Source organism: Crocodylus porosus, unplaced genomic scaffold (genome assembly GCF_001723895.1).
Source record: "Crocodylus porosus isolate Cpor-Errol unplaced genomic scaffold, CroPor_comp1, whole genome shotgun sequence".
NCBI classification, from domain to species: domain Eukaryota; kingdom Metazoa; phylum Chordata; order Crocodylia; family Crocodylidae; genus Crocodylus; species Crocodylus porosus.
This window is the reverse complement of record NW_017728947.1, coordinates 34,632,292-34,656,204: the sequence shown is the minus strand read 5'-3', so window position 1 is coordinate 34,656,204 and position 23,913 is coordinate 34,632,292. Positions and strand designations below refer to the sequence as shown.

The 23,913-nt window shown below is 40.4% G+C and overlaps 1 protein-coding gene across 1 annotated transcript in view; it reads right to left on the bottom strand.

Moving 5' to 3' along the window:
* Positions 1-23,913, bottom strand: part of TRIM44 (tripartite motif containing 44) — a gene marked incomplete at its 5' end in the record, with an annotated part of 94,740 nt that overhangs the window by 44,843 nt on the left and 25,984 nt on the right. The window contains 2 exons of the mRNA XM_019551023.1: positions 17,293-17,312; positions 23,032-23,271. Coding sequence (XP_019406568.1) covers positions 17,293-17,312; positions 23,032-23,271 — 260 coding nt within the window. The remainder of the gene's footprint in view (positions 1-17,292; positions 17,313-23,031; positions 23,272-23,913) is intronic.

The following is a 23,913-nucleotide window of genomic DNA, read 5'->3' as shown; positions in this document are numbered from 1 at the left end:
GCTGAAGTTCATGTACATGGACATCAAACTTAGATGTACCTTTAGGTCCTTCCACCCAAGCCATGGCTAATTCTTGTACATCTTTTCGATCCCAGATGCTTAGCACATGGTGCATCCTATCTGTCCTTACCCATGCAGATAAAATGCTCATTTGATCATTCCTTATCTTGTGCCTTGATCATTGCATTATCTTTCCTGCTGGCCTTGACGAGTGACATGTTTTCAAGTACACACCCACGTACAGGTAAAAATCAGTTTTCTCACCTGTAATATGATGTTGTTACCCTTCTCTTTGTGATTGTCTACAACATGACCACTAGCCTCAGTGCTAGTCACTGAACTGCACTTCTAGCTCCACTACTTCTACTCTGCTTGCACAGATTTAGAAAGTTGGGTATTGATTATTGACTAGTTATCAGGAAACAGTGAATGTCAAATCACCATCCCATCCCTCTAAATGGAATCTACTACTTTATGCCTTTGCTAGGCAGCAGAAGATAATTTATTTCTTTAGAACAAAAGCCTGAATATATCATACTAACAGCCTTCTGCATTATGACCCCACTAATCTTATTAAGAGAGAGGTTACTGGGCTCTTTGTTGAAGAACAGCACATTAATGAGATCTCCTTGAAATAATCCCATCTCTAATATGCAGGGAAAATTACATTTTCCAGCATAATTATTGTGTCACTCAAACACCCCAACTCCAGTATTAATTGCTTCTGTCCAAACTCCAACAGCAGCTTATTAAACGGCATAACTCCAAGATGTGGGAAAAATGGGAAGTTCATGCTATTTGAAGCCACAATGATTTTAGGAGACTTTGTCTTTAATGGGGTAGCTGCAAACACCCCAGCAGTTTGGAAAGAAGTAGGTCACCGCATTACTGAATATCCTTCTACTGGGAACAGTCTCTCCACCCCTCACAACCTTTAGTGTCACAAGCCATCTACTCTGCAGCCCGGAGGACACAGAAGTGGAAGATAACAAAACTCGTCCCAAGAAACTAAGTCAGCTAAGCCATTTCTCCACAGGATCCTGTCAGATCTCATAAGCAGGGATTCTGGTTTTCTCCAATTTAAAAAAAATCCCAATTTTCAGATTAAAAAAGCAACCCTAAATTGCCATTTTTTTCCGTGATTAAAATGAAACACCACTGTATGTATATATATTAGTGACATAACTTTTTAATCACAGAAAAATGTGGATTTAGGGTTACTTTTTGTAGATCAAAAACTGGGGATTTTTTTTAAATTGAAGAAAACCAGGATCCCTGCTCATAAGCCACACAGAGTAAGGCCCAGTCACATCGTGGAAGAGATTTCCAAGGTGAAGCAGGTGCTGCAGATACAACCATGATGTATTAGAAGGTGGCATGAGCAACCTTCTGAGTCAGCACTAAACCAGTGCTTCATCGCAGAGGCTAGGGGGTTTCTGTATGCTGTCTTTCAAACATAAAGCCAAAGCCAAAATAACCGACAGGTAGTAGAAGCTACCTTTTAAAGTGATATTTTCCAAAAGGCTGATTGCCATGATCTGACTTAGAAATGGTTGTATTTAATAACCTATCCACATATATATTGACTGCCTCAAAGTAACTCCTAATCATTGCAACAATACTGGTGTAAACCCTGCACTGAAGACAAGAGCTTTATGCTAGAGTCCTACCGGGGTGCTAACAGGAAATGGAATTTGGGTTAGCAACTGCAAAAGTATTTTGGACTCTGCACAATATTTAATTTAAGTAATTCCTCTTCTCCAAGGATTTTCTTACTGCTTCCCTCCTGGGTTCGGTTCCTCTGACACCTCCCTGAGTAAAGCCTCCTCAGGAAGGACTCTCACCATGTCCCACTTCACAACACTTCCCAGCCCAGGGGGACCTCAATGGCTACAGCAAGGCACACCACACTGACAGCATCTGTGTCCTGCATTTTCATCTGTGCTGTTCTCCTATAATTACCAAGAGTTTTCCTCCTTCTACAATTATCCCCCCCCAATTAATTATCAGCTCTAGAATTAAGCTGCTTTCCTCACTCTTCCCTTGTTACCATAACAACAACTGGCCTGCACCTGCCATTGGATGAACAGTAGCACTTTTTCAATGGAGGGGGTGGTGTGTGTGGGGGAAGAACAAAGCAGCCGTGGTTGTAGTTTCTTCCCATAAGAGGAAAACATTTGGGAATCCCAACTAGAAAGGGAAAAGATGGACATTGAGTGGGAATGCAGAGAGAGACAGCTGAAGGGTGCTTGCTGCTGTAGGCAGGTAGGAAGTGCTCCCTGATCCCTTTCTCCCCCAGCAATTCACCTCACGGAGCATCCAAACACATCATTGTCCTTAATCTTTGGCTTCAGTAAGTGACTTCTCATTATGCCTCTTTTATTTAAAAAGCTGATTACGTGAAACAAGCTACTGTACACAAAAGATTTTGCAGTCTAGTGGACAGTGCACAGGATTAAAAAAAAAAAAAAAATCAAAAGACCTGGCCCACAGACTCTCTTGTCTAGCCTGGACTAAATTGCTTAGAGAAAAAAAAAATGTCAACAATACTTTCTAATATGAAGCATCTCCAACATGCCAAATGTCAGATGTCTTGAGCCCAGGTTTCCACATGCTGAGCTTTCATATTTCTAGTTGAAGTCAAGGTGGGAGGCTTGCCACCTTTGAAAAAAAAAAGGGAATTCTGACCTGGATTGGGCAACCAAAATTTCTGCCCACTTTTGAAAAATATTCGTCTTAACTTTTCCAAGACCCAGCTTCCACAGTGGGCATAATACTTTAGTACCTTGGAGATAAGAAGCGCTAAACAACAGCCAAGTATTAGCTTCCACTGGTGCCCAGAGAACTGGAAGCAGGAAACTTTAAGGGACATACTAAGATTTTGACTGCTGCAGTAGAACAGGAGCAACATTTTGGTCTCTAATGATTTGTCGCTTTGTGTTTTGGAAGAGTCTGTAGTGTCATTACCTATATTTAGTCAGAGGCCTTCTTGCTTTAATAAGTTTGAGAATAGTTGAGATAGCGTTTTTTTTTTTTTTAGTTTAAACAAAGTGATATTGGCCATTCCCCTTAACAATCTGGAACTTCCTAATTCTGTTAACCTCCTTGGAATAACAGGGTTTATGGCGCTTTCAGTATTTATACACGTATATTTTTGTGCTGCAATGCACTGGAGATCCACTATGTGCAGCTGTATAAGTAGTGAAATACAGAAAATGACGGCAGTGGACTTTTGAGCTAAAACACTGTTATGCGTTTTAGCTCAAAAGTGTGCTGCTGCCATTTTCTCAGCGCTCATGTGCATTTCGCCATTTATACAAATCTATGCACCACAGCGCGGGGCCCTTTTAAAAACACCCGGCACTGCAGCACAAGCATGTGTATAAATGCGCTTTATGTCTGCACAACACCTTGCACTGAAACGCATTTGATCAGTTTGATTTGTATTCCTTAATATAAAAGAAATTTAAGCTGTAAAAGGCACAGAGCTGGACTAGTAAGAGCAGAGGCAGAGTATGTGACATCTACAAATATTTGGAAGGAGTAAACAGCAAGATGAGAAATTTTTAGTGTTTTTCAAGAGAATGGGGTAAAAGAAGCAGTGGGATGAAGCAAAGAAATTTAGATCTAACAACAAAAAGCTTCCTAACGATAAGAGCTGTACAGTAAAAGACTGTGACATATGCTCCCATGGGGGGTGAAGTGACAGAATCCCTAACCCTGGAGAGCCAGGACTGGAAAAAAGAACAGAAAATATATTTTAAAGAAGAGTCTTGTGCTGAAAAGAAGCTTAAACAAGATACTCTATTAGGTTCATTGTCCTCCCCACAGTTTCCTAAGTACTGCTCTGCCAAAAGGTATTAGCAATTTAACCATAAATGGTCACTATAAACAAGGATGGGAGTAGGGGGGAACATTCCACAGAGTTAAAAAAGTGCACCCAGAAACAGTTGAACAGGGTATTGAAACTATTCAAGTTTACTTTGTATTCGCACAGCACCTACAAAAAAGGAGGAGAGATCCCCCAGGTTCACTTAACAGGTAACGAAAGTCCAAGAAACAAGAAAACGGCTGCATTAATGCAGTGTGACTTGGGTGCCAAGATAAAGGAAAAGGCTCAGGATACCAACTCTTCATGACAGGGCAATGGTCTTACCTGAATTACTGTTTGGGACTCTAGCCTGTTGCCATTTTGCTTATAGAAACTAGAGTCATGCACATATTATAAGCAAGCAAGTTACATCAGTAAAATACCTGAATAGGTATCAGCTGAAAGCCACAGATACTATTACTGTTCAGCAAAAAAAGGCAACATTTCTAAGCAACTCATCCGCTAAGAATATGGGCATATCCAGGCATTTCCAACTGAAAGCACATCATCCCAATTTTCTCCCATGTCTGCATTTGTTAAACAGTTACTTTGCAGGTGCTGGCTGAGGTCCTTTAAAGTGGACATGTGAACAAGAACCAGGACAGATGCTGACTAACTGAAAGAGCTGTCCTACTGCTGAGAGTTCCTGGCCAGCCCATTAAGTTCTGTCACACTGCCTCTGCTTTTTATGACACATCTGAAACACAACTGGGAAGAAGAGAGGAGAAGAAGAACATTATCTCTCAAAGAGATAAACACATGGCCTTTCCTTTGCCATTGACCATTCAGCCTCTGGAAAGGCACTTGTATAAAAACAGAAATGCAACTGGAAAGGCAAGCACAAATACTCCGTTGCTTGAGAGGCTGAGGTAAGAGCAAAATTTTTTGTGGCCGACAGGAAATTATGTTCAGATTAGTACAAAAGGTTAGGGCCAATGGACCTTTGTGAGCTTTTACTGCTATTTCTTCATGGGATTCTCAGCACACCTAACCCTCTCTGTCCCTTGGGATGACAGATATGTCTCTGCAGCTTTGAAAAAGGACAAACTTTCTTCTTGGCTGCTATTCTAAGACTACCTGTCAGCATCCACACAGTCTCTCATCAAGCTGAGCTGCATATGTGCTCCAGAAGACATATTACAAATTACTATCAGGATTTTAAAAACCTTTGCCAAGTAAGACTAGGTAGCAGAGAAAAAAAAGTGCCACTTCTAAGGAAACAGTAATTTAGTCAGTAACCATTTCACTGTTTTTTATGCTGCATTTTATTTATTAATTTTCCCTAATAAAGGGAATACATCCATTTTAAAATAATGACACAGCAGTAACCCTCTGGCCCTGCTCTTACCAAAAGGTAGTCTCAGGACCCCCAATCCAACAGTTATAGGGGCACAAAGCTGGTTTCGAGCCATCTGCATGATCTCAGCCATTAACATAAAAGCCTTTCAGCCCTGCATACCACTTGAGGATACCTAATATAGGGGAATACCTTCAGGGATTTATAGGTTGTCTGAATCACCGGAGCTACACAAAGCAGTTGTGGCTAGAGTCCTAATATTTGCATCTGCATAGTTTAGAACGAAAAGCAATTTGGTAGAATCTAACAAGGAACAAATCTCTAGGCATTTAAAAATACAATCCCAGCTTCTATCACAAACTATATAACACTATATATCAAAAACTGTTAAACTGCATATCATTATGGGACAAATTAATTCATGTAAGTGTCTACAAAGGTCTGTCCAGAGGATGAAATCATGGGCTAAGCCATGGCAAAGAGACCACAATTTACATGCCTATACAGATTAGAATACAGACCCAAAGATATTACTGACCTTATACACTTCATCCTCACACACAATTTCACTTTTAATAATCACCACTTCCCTCCAGATGATGGAAACACCTATGGGCACCAAAATGGCCCCACAGTATGCCAACCTTTTTATGAGCCACCTGGAAGAAGACTTACTCAAGAACTGCACCATCAAACCCTTGTTATATTTAAGATATTTCGATGATATCTTCATCATTTGGACTGAAAACCTGCAATCTCTGATTGAGTTCCATCAGAAATTCAGCAATCACCATCCCTCCATTCGACTTTCTCTAGAATACTCCAGCACCAACGTCTCCTTTTTAAACACAATGATCAGTATCCAGAATGATAAAATACAGACCCCGTTATACAAGAAACCCACAGACCAACATACATACCTGCACAGAACCAGAGCTCACCCTAAACACACCAAAAAAGCTGTGATATACAGCCAAGCCCTCAGACACCAATGAATTTGCACTGAAGAGAACACCCAGGATTGCCACCTTAAAAAGGCTTTCACCCAACAAGGCTTTCACTCAATCTTAAAAAGGCTTTCACCTAACAAGTACACGCCTCCAGAGAAACAGATCGTATGCTTGAAAGAGCCACCCAGATACCACGTGAAGAACTGTTGCAGTACAGAAGACACCCCCCCACAAATCGCACACCGCTGGTTATGACATATCACCCCTCCCTTGAACCTGTACAGAAAATCCTCAAACAATTGCAACCCATGCTAGAAAGAGACTCTACACTTAAAAAGATCTTCCCAGAGCCACCCATCCTAGCCTTCAAACAAGCACCGAACCTCGCTAACCTCATCACCAGACGCAAACTTCCTCAAACCTAGAACACACCAAAAGGATCCAGTCCACGCCATGACGAGAAATGCAAAGCCTGCCAACACATCTCCACCACTCCCACAATTACTACACCCCACAACAGAGCCATCAGCATTCCTGGGTCTTACAGCTGCACCTCCAGAAACGTAATATATCTCATCCAATGCACCAAATGCCCAGATGCAAAATACGTAGGTGAGACCAAACAACAACTGTGCACCAGAATGAACACACACCAGAAATCTATCAAAGACAGGAATACCCAGTTACCTGTGGGGGCACATTTCTCACAAGAAAACCACTCTCTCCAATCTCTCAGTCCTGATCCTCAAAGGAAACTTAAAAAACACTTCCCAGAGACAAGCCTATGAACTCCACTTCATCAACCTCCTGGATACTAAAAATCATGGACTAAATATAGACATTGGATGTATGACACATTATAACCTGCCTGACAGCTGACTTCCCAGGTATTTCTCCACTATTCATCCGCCTTCTCTCTCCCTTCCCCTCCCCCCCCAGCCTCTCTCTCACCCATTGACTCCTCAATCTACATTTTCACTGACTACCCATCTTGCATCTATACCAGCCCAGCCTCTGGCTTCTTTACTTTTCATTCCATCCAGGAAGAAGAGCACATACCAACTGATGAAACTTGTTTAGCCTCATGAAGGGTTTCTGAACCCAAAAGCTTGCTTAAAAATTGTTTTCCAACTATTTAAGTTGGTCTAATAAAAGATATCAGATTCACACAAAAAACCTTGTCTGCCTATGTCCTTAGACCAACATGGCTACAACCTACACCCCTGTATACAAATTAGATGCACATGATTTCATTTCTGCTCTCTACCAAGTCCACCAGCTGGTCTGGACATAAAAATGAATATGAAATTTTATTATAACTTGTATGATACCAGCATGGGTGGGAAAGATTGAAATCTGCATGAAGAAGGTTTAAAATGGGGAATTAAATCAAAAAACTTTTATATTATTTTAAAAGAAGCTAAGAAAATATATACAATTTAGATCCACCTGGGTTGCAGCCATCCTGACAACTATTTTAAAAAGGCACTCCATGTAAGGGAATAGCCTCCTGTCTAACACCATGCACATTAAAAGAAATTAAGTGGATACAAAAATTAAGTGGAAATTACAAAATTAAGTGGATACAACCATCTCCCTCTTGAAATCTCCTGCCCCTACTTTAGAAGCTGTAGCAAATTGAGCATGGTTGGTAAGTGCAAAGTGGACTAACCAGCATCAGAAAAATGAAAACTCTTTGCTCCTGAAGAAACACAGAAACACAGCAGGGACCAATTGGATCATCGAACACAGTTCTTTGCAATGTCAGACAATGGTATAATAGAAGTTAAGTTCAATAGGGCTGCAGGAACATCCACGCTGTTTCTCCCTTCATATCACAAGTCACAGACCACCCTCTAACACTGAATAGCAAACTTTGAAACTGCAGTACAAAAGTCTCAAAAATTACAATGTGCACCAGAGACCAAGGGAGCCACAGATGCTTTAGCCCCCTGTAATGGCAGAGAACTTGCTGTTAGGCAAAATAGGTCCCAAATCCTGAAAATATATGTATTTACAAGTCAGTCCTGGTTGTGGCAAGAAGCAAAATTAAAAATAGAAAACTGACTATGGCTTGTGTGTCAGCAATTGGGCTATTTCTCCATGATGGAGTGATAGGATTTATGAGCTAAATTAAAAGGGTATTTTATTCAGGTGCCTAATTTGATATAGAAGTCAATGGCAAATAAGGAGTCTAAAATGAAAGTACGCATCTAAATAGCAAGTTGATATCTACATAACATAGTTAGGAGAGAAGTTAGACAAGCTTTCAGGCACAAAGTATCCTTCCTCAGGTGAGGTGAATCTAGATCTTAGTTTTATCACTTACATATAGGTTATTCTCAAAAGGAAATGACTACTCATCTATAGATAAGACCTCTACTCAGCTATTAAAATTAAAATATAATGGAACAAAGATTGGCCAAAGCTAAGAGTCCTTAGCTTAACTGGCTGATAAAAGAATACTATGTTTTGGTTCTTTTATAAATTGCTACTTTTAAATCGGGCTAAGAAAGTAACTCACTGGTTCCTGCTGTTTTCCTTATCATTCACTCTCTTTTCTTTTGTATGGCATCAGATATCAACTTCCAAATCTATGAGCCACTGTCTGGTTTTGTTCAGTGTGCAGATTCCATCTATCCTGTCTGGCATTTGTTAAGATTATACATTTTGATTAAGTGCTGTTTGTTGGACATTGCATTCACACAGTGGGCTGTCCAAAATGTTCATCTTGTGAAGTGTTGTTCTGAAGCCTCTGTATCCATACCTCAGGCTATTCAGCATGACCCATGCTTCTATACTGAAGTTGTACCCAATGTGGGAGTCGTCTGGTGCTGGTATAAAATGCTGTAGAAATAGGCCTGACATCTCCCAGAGGTCAGCCCACTCTGTTCCTGCCATAGGTGTGGTTCGACATCCTCAATCTCAATCTCCTCGGGAGCTTGTGGGCTTTGTGTGCAGACAGTTTATGACTTTTAAGCCTCTTAAACCTCCACCTGTTCAGGTCTTCAGTTAACAGTTGATGAAGCAGGTGATTTTCATCATCTCTTGCCGCTACTGCCAGTAATGATGTTAGGATCTGTCTTCTTATATCACTTGGTCAAATGCCTAAGAGTACAGGAAGTACACCTGTATAAGTTGTACAGCGTGTTACGAGTCTCAGCGTGCTGTTAAGTATAGTGTTGAGCTTTTTAGCATGACAAAATATTCCTATCGCAAGACAACAGAATTGAATGCCAACAGCACCAAAAGGGATTAACTACATTGGTTTGCAGGGTCCTTCTTTCTGGTGCCAGCTCTAGAGACTTTGGAAACTGTTTTCTAGGGTGTGTAATCTCTTTTACAAATAACATGCTTGCAAGCTCTGGACAGGACAGTGATCCCTTGAAAGAAACCAGCCTGCAATATCCATGAACAGGCAAAGTTGCCACGCACCAAAATTTCTTCCCTTCCTTCTTTTCCCCTCCCCACCAGCCTTTTCCTCTATAAACAATATTAGCGATCTCCAAGTCAGATAATGACTGACTACTACAGAAGGGTGAGCACAGGCCACAATTGCAGTAATTTTGGTTTCCCAAATTGTGAAACTGCTCTTTGGGATTACAGAAAACAAACATCAGCAGACCCTTCCCCACTCCTCCTCCCAAAAAGGAGGATGAAGAGTGCATAGCCTTTTCTTTTCCATAGCTACCAGTGCAGCTGGCACAACACAGAAAGGATATTTGCTGCAACCCTTAAAGGCATGTAGTAATGGGAACGGGTAGGTTCCCACTGAATGACTGGTAGCTCTGGAAGGTGTTATTGTTCCTTAAAGTAACTGTTCAAAGGCTCCTAGGTTGCCTGCTGATCCAATGCAGTCCTGCACTGACTTGCAAATGCAAGACAAATGATAATGGAACCCTCTACTGAAGAAGAAAGACTAATCAGACAAGATATCAGCAATCTCTCTTCTTTTTGGGGCTGATACTGAACCATAATAAGGAGAACAAATAGGAAACTGGGAAGGGGTACTGATTCGAGTCCAGGACTTGGAGCCAGGAACTCCTACATCCTATTTCTACCCCACAACTGCAATCTTTGGAAAACCTCTTTGCTTCAGCTTCCCCATCTATCAAATGTCTATAATGTTACTCAGCGTACTTCGTAATGTGCAGATGATATAAATAAAATTATCCTTTAATTATTGCACCTGCTCATTTGAAAAAAAAATCTTCCTCCTCACCCCCCAATAAAGCAATACTAAAGTTACAAGGTATGCTTAAAGAGATGTGGTACTGGTGCCTAGTCATTAAAGATGTCAGTAGGAAATGAAAGCAGGATTTATGAATAAGATAATTTCTAAACCTCAGCCATTAAGAATTAACTTAGTATCATCAAACAGATGTAATAAGAGATTACAGAGGGACCATTTACACTTTCAGCTCTGGACAAGATTTTCTCACAAGCATTGTGAAGCTTACAAAAGAGAGACAGAGTTGGGATTATCAAGCTGTTAACTGCAAATCAAGTACTGTTTGGCGTTTGTTGGTGACAGGCAGAGCTCATATACAGCAGCCCCAGCTCTCATCTTGCTGAAGGAAAGGGTGACAAGGGGAAATAAAAATGTCCCCCTTACTCTGTGCTAATGTGTGACAGCTGAGTTTCTTCTCATGTAGTCCTAATATGGATATCTGGATGTCTCTCAGAATAATGAATGTCTCATCTTTCACATTTCTCTGTTTCCCTACAATCACAAACAGATGCCTGGGTTTCCTCAGAAGTACATAGAAATTAAAGTAATACAACAAACAAGCAATGAATTCAAAACAACACAGAAAAAAAGGGATGCAATAGAGACACTGCTCAGAGTGCAGTGAACTAACTGGAGATGCACCAGTCACATCATGTGGTACCCTTTGGGTCTGACAGAGGGTATGGATAGATGACCATTTGAAGCACTCCAAATCTCCCTCCACTTTGGGAGGGCTTCAGCACTGTGCAAAAATGCCACCACTTCAAAACAGCTATGAAGGTATGACATGGTGGTGCTCTTAAGCCAAGGAGGCCAGCAGAAATCTCAGCATGTCCTGAAGGACAGCTGAGTGTTCACTGATCGTCTGCCTGGCTCTCTTACATTCTCCTTTGCTTCCCAGAAGGAGATAGGGGTGAGAGCAGAACACCGTGGGATACTGGAGGACTAAGCAATCCCCTGTCCTGCTTCACTACAGGGTGATGTTTTAGGGAGCATTTCAAACATGTCCTTCTTCTTTCATAACTGAAATGCTGCATTGTTGAAGCATTTCTTTGGCCATGCACACCTGCACCCTTGCTGTTTATAGTATTCTGAGCACTCCAAAAAGTCCGTCCGTCCACCCATCTATCCATAGCCAAAGAGATTTAAAAAGATACAACAAAACAAATCCTTCCAGAATCAAGATGCTGGCACTATCTTCTTTGCCAACCCTGTCCACGGAGCTAGTTAACACAGAAGCTATTCTATTTCATTGAGAATTGCACTGATCTTGCCATAGGGTGAAGAAAATCAGGCCCTAGAAGGTGTCAGCTCTGTAAGACAGAAGCAATAATTTTCCAGTGTAACTGAGGCTCTTTCTGCAGAGAGAGATGCCTGAACAGGATGTGCTAGGGTTATATGTTCTAGCAACTGTGAACTTAAAGGTTATTACTGTTGTAGTTTCAAATCAACTACTGTCTCTTTTGTACTACAGTTATATTACAAAAGCAAGGCTGGCTTATTTTGAAGGAATCTGTTGGCTCTGAGTATAAAGGCTGTTACAAATACAACTGATAGCCAAGTAAAATACCATTTTTTTTTTGTGGGAAGGGTGGACAAGAAGATTTTGTGTTTGGGCTGACAAGTTTTTATACTGTGTAAAACTGTCATAACATCTCATTTGTAGATCAGGCAGGAAGATGATAAGCATCCTAGTCTAGATTAAAAAAAAACAACAACAACCAGGAACAGTAGAGAAAGCTGGAAAATTGCTGTTTAAAGTAAGTGGCTCTTTTGTTTAAAGCATCTACTTTTCAAATCTGCCCTTTGCAAAAACCCCTTTTAAAAATGACTAAGCAATAGTTAAACATCCATTTCTATGTACATCAATATGCCCTCACTCAAATCAGTTCTAATCAAACAGAAACAGAAGAAGGCCAGATGGAAAGACAATGGGCAACTACTCCCTAGTGGGAAGCCAAGCTATTAACTCCGCATTGGTCTGTGTAAGGTGAGCAGATTATCCTTGTTTATAATTTATTCTTCTGCTTGGATCCTGGTAACACCTTCAGTATCACAGAACAGCTTTAGTAAGGCACAGGCTCCTCAAAGGCTATGGGGCTGAATGGATGCCCAAAGTCACTTCTGGAAGTTATTTTAGCAATAGAACTTGTCCTTGATGCATAAAATTGAAGGGTCTTTGTAAATGGTGCAGCAAAAGGAACCTGGGACCATAAAAGTGCAGGAGAGAATTACAGTCCAATATCAGTAGAGCATAGCGAGCTACATGTAGGCTCCATACAACACGTGCACTACTGCATTAGTGTTTAAGATTCATTTGACTGATTTACACCAGTCCATTCAGTTTTGTCAAGGATTTCAGTCACTGCTGTTTGGCATAACTTGGGGTTAGAATCCAAGTCCTAAGAAATGAGCAATATAGAAAGTCCTAAATCTTTGCTACAGCAAGTGAACATTGCATCTGGAATGCCCGATATACTAGCGTTACCTACACAGAAAATGAACTGGCAAAAGGAAGCGCTGCTGTGATATAATTCGTAGTGGCAGAGCAGATTGGAGGTAAATGAGGAAGGTTCTGTGCCCATCATGTAGACCAGAAAAAACACATTTTACATTTCACATTTTCATCAAGACTTTCATCACAAAAAGTGCTTCATATACTTAAAAAATACAGCATAGTAAAGAGCAGACCCAGGGCTGTGAGAAAAGCAACAGGAGAATTTTGGTAAATTCCTACACTCACAAAAAATACTATGGTATTCTTAATGCCCACACAAACCAATTATTTAAGGACTTCAATCCAAAGCACACAATGTACCTGAGACAGGCAAATTTAATAAGTTATTAAGGCTTCTAGATATATAGCTACACGGAGTCTCCAACAGTCTTACTGAAATACTGTGGCCCTCTTCCACCTCTTTGGCAGTTAGGACACCCAGCTTTTAGGAAGTTGGAATCTGTCCCACAGAAAAGAGGTGACAAAGCAAACGGCTACATATTTGGCTTTATACACCCTAGCACAGCCACAATGAAGGCAAAGCCCATCCTCAAGTCTACAATTCCCCAAAGGCGTCTGCTGGAGTGAGATCAACAGTACCCTCCTGAATCAAGTCTGCTTCAAGGGTACAGGGAGAGCTGGAAGGCCACTTCGTTGCCACTCCTTCCGCTGCCAGCATGGGTAGTCTTGTGGTCAACTGCCTCAACCTATGGAGGAGGTTCCTTGTGCTAAATGGCAAATCGGACCTTACAGCTCGTGGTGGAAATTCTGTCTGAACCTGCTGCTGCATCTAAATTATGGGATTTATTATTATTATTAAACCGTCAATAGAGCAGTCTGTGCTATTTTGATACTGAAGCCATCTCCATCTTTGGACCTTCTTTGCTGTCTGCGCACCACAGATTTTCACCTGTAGTGTTCTGTGTTACTACCACACTGAGCAAGACAGTATGGAACAGTCTAGTGTCAGGCACGAGGTCAGCAAATAAAACTGATGGAAGAACTAGAACACCAGTACTTAGTATTACTTGTATTTTTAACAGTACTCCTACTCTCACAGAAGCCTTGTCACTTTTCCCCATATCCCTCCCTCTTACAATCGCAGTGCATTCCTATACTGCACTGTTACTGGCACCTTTATTAACTAGGTGTACTTGATTTCAAGGGATGTTGAAAAGCATGTTAGAATGAATGAAACTTCAGAAGTTCAGTAACAGTCTGCACTGAATTGTTAATTAGAACAGATTGAGTCAGACAGAAGCACACCATAAACAAACTAATTAGTATCAGTGAGTACATCAGGGCAAGTCTATGGAAGCAGCACTCCATCACTGGCTTCTAACAAGTTAGCGCCCACTTGTTACCTCTTGGCTAATGTCCTACTGAAAAGGCATTAAACCATCTGCAGCCAAACCAAATGTCCCACACTAACAGAAAACAAAGATCCACTTTTCCTCGGTCATCCTGTTATCATAATTGGCTCACTCTTACCACACTGTCCAATTCAGTCCAGCTACAAAGTCAGTTCTCATTTAGGATCCTCTATATGTAGAATAAACATGTCTTTTGCAGATTATATACCCTCAGGGCTGTCGCTGGACTGGCAGTTGGTAAAACAACAGTTTCCTTAAAAGGGCTGAGGAATGCCTTGTGCCCCAGACAGAATTAAGATAGACAGTTTTAATGCAGAACAGCATATGGGCATGAAAGATTCCAGAGGGAATGCGAGAAGAGGAAGAATTAGGACAAGCCATTCAGTTTGTCAGCCTGCACTAACCATTGTCATTTAAATACAGTGAGTCAAGAAAACAGGATTCCCTTAGACATCGCCCACACACATTCCCTAGATGCAGACCTGCAGAAGAACTGTACATAATTTTGCTTTTTGCAAGAAGAAAATAACAAGTGCAATATACCACAGATTTATGAAAGAGTCCAGAACAGGCTTAGTTTAATCAGATTTCAATAGTTTAGTTAACCGGAGGCAACCAATGCAGGAAGACTTTTGGTCACTTCCACAGAAACAGAAATATTCACTTATGACAGGAGGGATTACAAAAATAACTAGGAATTTTAGAAGACTATCAGCCATATGCTTTTGGACATAAATCCACCTTTAATAGGGGTTCTGGATACATTCTATCTGGCAGGAAAATGGGCATATTATTCTACAGTTCCCTTCTTCAGGATTTCTTGTATCCTACCCTGAAACAGTGGGCATTGGCTAAAATTAAAGCAGTGCTAACAGACTACAAGGACTATTGCCTGACTCACTTGAGCAATCCCTATTCTCTGGAATAATTCACATAATCCCATTCTCAATCACCTGTGATTCCTGGTTTTAACTTTCTGTATACATGCATGGTCTCACTTTAAGCAGCAGGTGTATATCGTGAACAGAAGAATTAAACAATGTAATGGTAACCACACAGTCAGCATTCATTTGTTCCCATGCTCCCTGTTCACCCATACACATGGAAGAATTTAAGGCAATAATATAAACCAAAAGGAACCCATATGCCACAACGCTTTTGGGGTCTGTCTAGTAAATCCATTCCACACTCCAGGGCTACTTGGAATTTTATGACCACAAGCCGATTTCTGCACTTGAAAAGTGCATCCAACTTTGGAATTTCTAAGCAGTACAGTATTTATGGCTTACAGGATTCCCTGCTGTCAAGGGCAGCAGTGTACAGGTACTTCAGGTTTTTAAAATAATTCAAGGAAGGACCACCACAGATGCAGACACAGTTACAGTTTGGATTTTATAACTTGCTTTTGAAGTGTTCCACATAAGGCCCACCCACTATTTCTTATATAACAGAACTTTCTTTGATGTAGTGGAAGTTCTAACAGTGCAAGCAGTATAGGATCAGGTGCCTATTTTTTAAAAACAGAGAGGTTTGCTTTAGCGGTAAGTTTACATTGCAAAGGAACTGGCAGGCCCAGTAATGATCACTTCTTTTAGAGCCACTGAACTTCAATAAAATGTCATCCTTCCCTAGACTTAGGAACAAAAGATAGGAAAGGTAGGCAACCACATCATATAATACCTTTCATCAACTGGTCAAGATCCGCCTTGAAACCTCTTCAAGTTTCTCTCTCCACTATTCTTATTGTTTCAGCACTTCACCCCTGTGCTGTTGTTCCAATTTCCAGCATAAATTTGTTCCATGAAAACAAAATAATACTATATTAAAACTGATACCCAAAAACTGAGCTAATGGAAACTGTGGGTGCTGAGCACCCCCGATTATCAAGCCACCTAATTAGGGTTTTAGGTACCAAATTCTGAGCATTATAACTGAAGTGCATTGTCTAAGAACAGGCAAGGTTCTTTGAGTTGATGCGATACCTTTTATTAGACCAACTGAGTAGTCAGAAAAAAAGTTCTTGGCAAGCTTTTGGGCACAGACACCCTTCTTCAGGCACAGGGAGTCTCTGCTGGTCTGAGACTCTAAGAACGGCAGCAGCATATAGTCAAGCTGAGAACTCCAGGGCGTTTACAGATATGCTCCGAGAGGCGAGGCGCATGAATTAGCGCAGCTCCAGGAGTTGCACTAATTAAAAGTGCCTGGAGTATCATATGCATCAGCATCCCCACACTGAAAAATGGTGGCAGGGCACTTTGAACTACAGCTCATCAAACCCGCTTTAGTTTGAAGTGCTCTGCCACCGTTTGTCAGCACAGGGACACTAATACACATGATGCTAGAATCTGCTGGAGCACAGTATTACCACACTCCACCAGACTCAATTAATTGAGTCTGCTTTGATGTGCTGTAATTACAGCATTTTAGAGCAGCCTCTCTGCATGTGTATAGGAGCCCCCAGACCGTAGCTTCCAGCATTCATCCACCTGGGGTACAGACAGAAGGAACAACTGCATCCATATCAAACTGCATCAATATCAAAACAGGAGCATAACTAAGAGGGGAGAGGGAAGCAGAAAAAGCTACTGCTGCTGTAACTAGCAGCTAATCACTCTGCCACCACTGTGCAGTCCAGCAGCCACTGCCCCATGCAGTGAGCCATTGCCCACAGCACAGAGCTGCTACTCTGCCCTGTTACACCTCTGTCCAAAGATGCTGCTACAAACTGTTATGATCTAACTGTTACATCCCAGGGCTTCTATAGTGATACAAGTGTAGCAAAGCTATTTCAACTTTAACCCAGTTTCATTCAGGCTTAAGGTTTCAGCAATTTAACTAACATGTATCACTACAGGATCATGCAGACGTAAAGTAACAGCTGGTGTAAGCTCTCAAGCTATAGCTCCCCCTTCCCTTTAAAAGCAGTTAAAAGGTATGCTTGTACATAGTCTCCACCACACTATTTCTCATGTAAAAGAGAAAAAAGGGTATTTTCAATAAAATGTTAAGCATTATAGAAAAGCTGTGACTGCAAGTGAAGAAAACAAACAAACAAACAAAAATATACTCTTACCTGTGGTCTTCATCTCTGCTCTGCAGGAAAAAAAAGAAACAAAACTGAGTGTTAGGTTCAGCACTTTAAAACCTTGGTTTTATTTCCTTCCCCAAACACACAGATATTTTAGTAAGCTATGTATGGCAGAACCAGCGCACACTGTCTTTAAATGTAGGAGAGTGCATATATTTCTATTTGGTGAGGTAGAGTATGAATTAGAAGCTCAACTTGACCACAGGCCAATAAGAACAGGTCAATTTTTACTACTCGGCATAGGCAGCTCAACAATAGATGATCAAGTCACTTTCCAACAGGAGAAACACTTTAACACTTCTATCCCCAATTCACCTCATTTATAGCAACAGAGAATACTAATGCCATCTTGTCACTTACTACAGGGAGAGTAGGATCAGATACCCAATGTGAATGGAAGCAGGTAGTGTATAAATTGCACAAGGACCTAATGACAGCTAGTATCTCAGTCTACATTTCTTCATGCAGTGGAGGTTAAATAGCTACATAGACTGCAAAACACATTGGACTAAATTGTCATCTTATACACAGTGGTATGATAAGAAATACAAAGAACTTAATGTGGTTTAAGAAGAGAATCACTTTTCATTACAGCTATTCATTTTGTACAAAGCATTCAGACTATCTGGATCAGATGTTTTATACAGCAAAGGACATTGCAACTGCAATCACAGATCCTATGCAGAGTGTGGGAATACTGCAATGGGGACATATACACGCCACCTCCTTCCTCCTCAGCCCCACTGAACTCTCCTAGAGAAAAGCATGAGAAAGAGCACTGTGGAAAGCAGACTTTGATTTCTGATTACTTGAACAGTCTGATAGGAAACAATATATTAACTGAAGCAGTCATGCAATTTGATATGCCTTACATAACTAGGCAACTAAACTTGCATACAGCATAGATAAACCTCAGTATGTCCATAGATAATTTTGGTCTTTATATGCAAATACTCTTTTTTAAGCAGAGACTGTGTGGAACACTCCTACTGCTCATCCCCGCCAAATAAAGTCACAATTCTCTACTCTGGCAAGGTGAATCCTGATGAATTTCATGATGGCAAAGTGAATCCTGGCTGGATTTGGTTGCTCTCCCTCCTATCTGCCATCTGTATCTATTTAATGTCACCAACTGATCACTGGATTACTGATGCAGACTTTGGCAGTTTTCTCTGCACTTGACATTGACATGTATATCAATCAGCTGTCCAATTCCAAGGAGGGAAAAGTTCAGGGATGAGGCTTAAAACTAGTTTTAAAGGTGATCAGACTTAAAACTAGTCTAAAAAGCAAAATAAATAAATAAATAAATAAATAAAGCAAATTCCTTTTCCTAAATAACGAATCCCACTTTTGATTGTAAGTGAGAGAATTCTAAAAAATCTAATTACTTTTCAGTTTTTATGCAGTTTCTCTTTTCCTTTTATTTCTCTTTGCTTAGATAAGAAAGAGACTATCACCTTATTTTTTGTTTATAGTTCATTCTCCCAGCTGTTTGACTTCTAGGTACTCCAATTTTATAGCCATATAAGGACAATCAGAATCAGGTTTACATTCATTTTCACTTTTACGCTATTTTGTACTAACAAAATGAGACAAATGTTTGGGTTGTAGTTGTCACATGGACAGGTTTATTCATTTAAAGACACTCAAGGATGAACAAAAAGAACCAACCACAAAACTTCAGTAGAATTTAAGTATTCAAAAGGAAAAATGTGGCAGTTCACTTTGACTTTTACAGCTAGGCATAGAGTGTCATAGGTAAACTCAGTCACAGCATTGGCGAAAATCATGCTGTAGCATAAGGGAATCCAAATGTAAATTTCTGGAACACAATGGGGCAGCTCAATTGCTGGTGTAACTGTACTGGAGTCCCTGGAGTTTAAGCAGGTACTGGTTTTCTCCTTTGTTTCTGCCCTGATGAGGCTGTGTAAGCTGGTTCACTTCAACAGGGTTACAGAATTGTAGCTAACATCAAAGTTTGGCTCACTGGCTTTGATGCACCATTGCCTTACACCTTCTTCAGTTGCAGACAACTAAAAAAAGCAAGTGTGAACTACCAAATTTGAATGTCACCATTTTATATCTGCTTTTTACACTCATGTTCTTAGGCAAAAGGTAACTCCTCTGAGTTACCTATATTTGGGAGTTGCCTGAATTTGCCAGGGTACTGCAGAGTTAGTGTACCCTGAGTGCTCCTCTTAACTCCCTACTGTACATTTTTCCCCCAGTTCCCAGGAAGAAGAGAACAATGGAAGAGCAGCTCACTCCAGTCCCATTTTGCAGATCACCTTACCAATCTGCCATGTCCAGGGCTTGTTCTATACCAGCTGAGATACTTCCTTTATGTTGTTTAGACGATGCAAAAAGATGTTAGTGTAACAGAGAAACCAGTCCACTCTGCACAGCTGAAATGCATAAAATTCAAGGCAGTTCCATTCATTTCTTAATTATTTGTACTGTCATGCACCAGGGATCCACTGCGTTTCACAGAAGGTCTCCAAAGCCTGGTTCAAAAAGTATAGGAAGCTTCATAAGTGAAACTGGGACACCTTTCTTATCAGCTGACACAGCTGCTTGCTATACAAACTCTCATTTAAGGCCTTCACTTCAAGTGCAGAATCTCTCTATACTAGTATAGAAATAGCTGCGATCAAGATTTAACACCATTCCTCTTATGGCTGGAGAAACAATCTCCTCGTGGTACCACAGTCAAAGGGATTTCTGTGGCAACTCACTGAATAATGGAAAAAGCAGCTGCAAAACAGTAACTGAGCAAAGACTACAGAGATATCAACAGTGACTCAATTGCATTTCAATTCATCTATAAAACTGTCTGTAGTTCCCTTTATGTTGCAGGTGAATCAAAAGATATTGAGCAGAATTAATCTGTCCCCAGAGTATTAAAAATGTTTAAGCTGCAGTGCATACCTGTTGGGGATCTTTCCAACTTGAGTTTTCCCTGCTGTAACTCCAATGAAATAGCTGCAGTTTCATTTGGGCTGAATGTCACCTATTGTCTATGAAGCCAGTTTAAAAGAATACTTATATTGATTGAAGAACCAGACATCAAGCACATGAGCATTAAAAAGGTGTTCAAGCACTTTGGTACAGGGACCATTTTCTTATCAAGTGTCCCTACAGTGCATAGCACAACAGCACCCTGATCTTATTTGGGGTCCTAAAATCAATACTGTAATAAAAACAAGATCCCACAATGGAATCACAGATACTTCAACAAGTAAACATGTATTTGATGCAATTAATGCTGGTTTAAATTACCCAGCAACTCAGAACACTGAAGACCTGAACCTGCTCATGTATAGCAATTTACCATATCATTACACTGTCTGACCAGGTCATTTTGCAATGAATACTAAACCTACAAACAGTAGTTTCATGAAGCCTTTACTGTGAAAAGGACAGAGGAAAACATAAATTTGGTGGGAAAAGTCATCAACAAGGGACACGCAAATTGGTTTTGGGGGAAAAAAAATGCCAACAAAAAACCCACTCTGGGCTTTTTGATCTTTTTATACAGATCAAAAAAAACAAAAACCTGAAGCAGTATATATTTTTTGATGTGTAGACATGCTTCCCCCCTCTCTTACATAATGAATTGTCTTTTAAATCTTTGTGCTTCTGGATTCAGATCAAGACTATAGGACTAGAAACAGAAATACCAGTTGTCATATAGTATTTGTAGTACACATGAACATACTAAGGGGTCTGGCTTTAGATGAATTTTAGGTAGCTGCTTATACAAACACTGACTATTGGATAGTTTAGCTGATATGAAAAAAGCAGCAAACAGCAGAGAGGAGAAAGAGATGTATGACATTTTCCTCATTAAGTAAACAAATTCTAGGAGAGGAGACGAAAGGAAACTAAGTGTAAAGTTGGTGCGTTTGGGAAAGAGGTAGTGTGTGTATGTATTATAATATTATAATTAAAATACAATTATAATGCGCGCACACACACACACACACACACACACACACACACACAGACCAGGTTTAAAGAAAAAAAGTTATTCTCTTCAGGATGAATAACAGAAATACAACCTTTCCTATATAAAGACTTGATTAGCAAGTTATTTGGCAGAGTGAATACTGCCAAAAATCAAGCCAAAGAAAACTAGAAGCTGCATTTCCTTTTGAACTTTGGAAAACTTAAGCCCTTACATATTGCCAGAGGCCAAAGTGCCTGGATATATCAAAGCAGGCCTCCAAATCCTACTCTTCCAAGATTCTTTTAAGTCTGTCCTAATGCAAACAGCATGCCTCCAAGTTATGAACTTTCTTGCTAATCAAGTCAATTTCCACTCAGTAGAAAGCAAAGTAATTTAGTCTTGGATTTCACATACTTCAACCAACACCACAAACACTGTCATAACTCTTGCCATGCAGGCACATTTCCTATCACTAATGCAACCTTTCCTATATAAAGACTTGGGCAGTATGATTATTATAAGCCAAGTTGGTTCAGTGGTCCCTCTCTTTTCCTTGAAAAAAGTATATGGTGTGAAGTCTTTTAGTTTTTGTGAAGTATTGCTTTGTTTTACTAGCAATAGCCATTCTCTGTTATTTGGTCCTGCTATCCAGCATAGCAAGTCTAGCATGAATTTTAGTATAATGAGGCGGGAGCCTTCAGAGTTTGGTAATGGATCTCTCTTCACATGCTCAGATTTATGACATATGGAATTTTTTTAGTCACCCCAGTTTGTTTAGCTATAAACTCCTTGGGCCCATTTTTCTTCTCACTTTATTCTAGTTTTACACCAGAATGAAAGGAGACCTAGATCCTTTAGACCGGCTCTTCATTGTGAGTTTTCAGATATACAGTTATATTGTACTGTAGCATTAGCATGCCTACCTGTTCTACAAAGAACTACAACATAATGACAGTTTAGTCCTGGTGTTGCAATGTCTAAGTGAGATTGGTTCAATTGTGGAGGAGTTTCAAGCCACACTTCATAAAATGCGGTCATCTTCATAATGGACACAAACTAGAAACCTGAATCTAATGACTTCATAATGTGCAATGTACCCAAATTCCATGGCTCAGTCCCTCCGTTAGGTATAATGTTATGCATATGAGGAACGAGGAGACTGCTTCTCTGGTCTACGCTATACTCACTCAACTCAAGACCCAGGTAGGGTAAGATGTAGCTTAAATAGGAACACAAACCCTGTGAGATCTACATGTGAGTTCAGAACAAAAGAGGGAATGCCACTGACTTAGAGGCTTTGTTTTCACACGGATGCAAATGTGTCATTATAACTACAATGGTCTCATTTTGCAAAATGGGTATCCCAAAAGAAGGGATTCAGCTCAGAACTCTGGCTGGCCAGGGTTCTGTGGTAACCCCACAGGCATCTACTTAATCAGCCATATTACAAGAATGTTAAAACACTCCTTGATGGCTTGTAAAGCTACAGCAGACTTAGAGACTTGGAGCTGCGGCACACCAGAAAGCCACTATTAAGTTGTTAAAGACATTTGGCTTTGTGCTCCTCTTAACTGTTTAGAGCATGTGGGTATCTAATGTAACCACACAACCCATCATGTATTATTACTCACATCTTGGCTTACCACCTTGGGCATTCAGTGGCATTTATAGACATTTTTAACACTGGCATATGCAATAAGAGACTCCTTTTTTTAACCTATCACAATGCTTTCCTGCCTTCTGCCAGAACCACAGCTATTCTTAGTTGTTACCTCAGGCTTGAGCAAGGCTAGCTCACTGAAGATGTTTAGCTGCCTCTGGATCTCTACCATCTCGGTCATCAGCTTTGCCATGTGGACATTGATATCAGCCAGCACCTCAGTCACATGAGCAGTGGCCACTGCTTCTTGGAGGTCCACCAGGTGGAGAGCTTTCTGCTCTTCTTCACAGATCAGCTGCCGTACTTTATCAAACTCCTGCTGAATACACAGCTTCATCTCACTCTGGGTCACCTGCAGATCACACACAAGAGAGAGCAATTAGAAAAGGTTCATGATGTAAGTGTCTGAGCTATCGCTCCTCAGTGATTACATGAAGTGACTAAAGCATGAGTTAGTCCCTGCTATCCAAATATTAGAGTCCTTTACCTACACTGTGGCACCTGGGCTCAAAACAAAGGCCAGAAGAACCAGTTTTCAAAAGCCTGTTCCTTTACAGTGGAGTTCACAATTCACTTTCCTCAAGTGAATTCCTGACCTCCCTCTCCTTATAGGAGGTCATTTTCCAAGTAGAAAGGAAGATAGCTATACCAATTTGCTGCCATTTGGGCACAAGCTTTTTTTATAATCCTCTTAAGTCCCAGGTTATTCCTGAATCTATGTTTTGAGCCCAGCAGCATAAATGTAGAATTCTTATGGGTTGTCTATAATTAAACTGGAGTTCAGGAAAACAAAAAAAGACTACAGGGATTAAGATAGGACAATCGATTTATGGATAGAGAGGCATGGTGAGACAAAACTGGAGGTACTTAATAAAAGTGACAAGATCAATTACAAGATAAGAACCTAAGAAGTTGACATTATCTCAATTACCAAAGATTAGGCTAAAAACAGAAAAAGTAATTTCATTAAGCTAATTTGATTTTAACTTGGAAG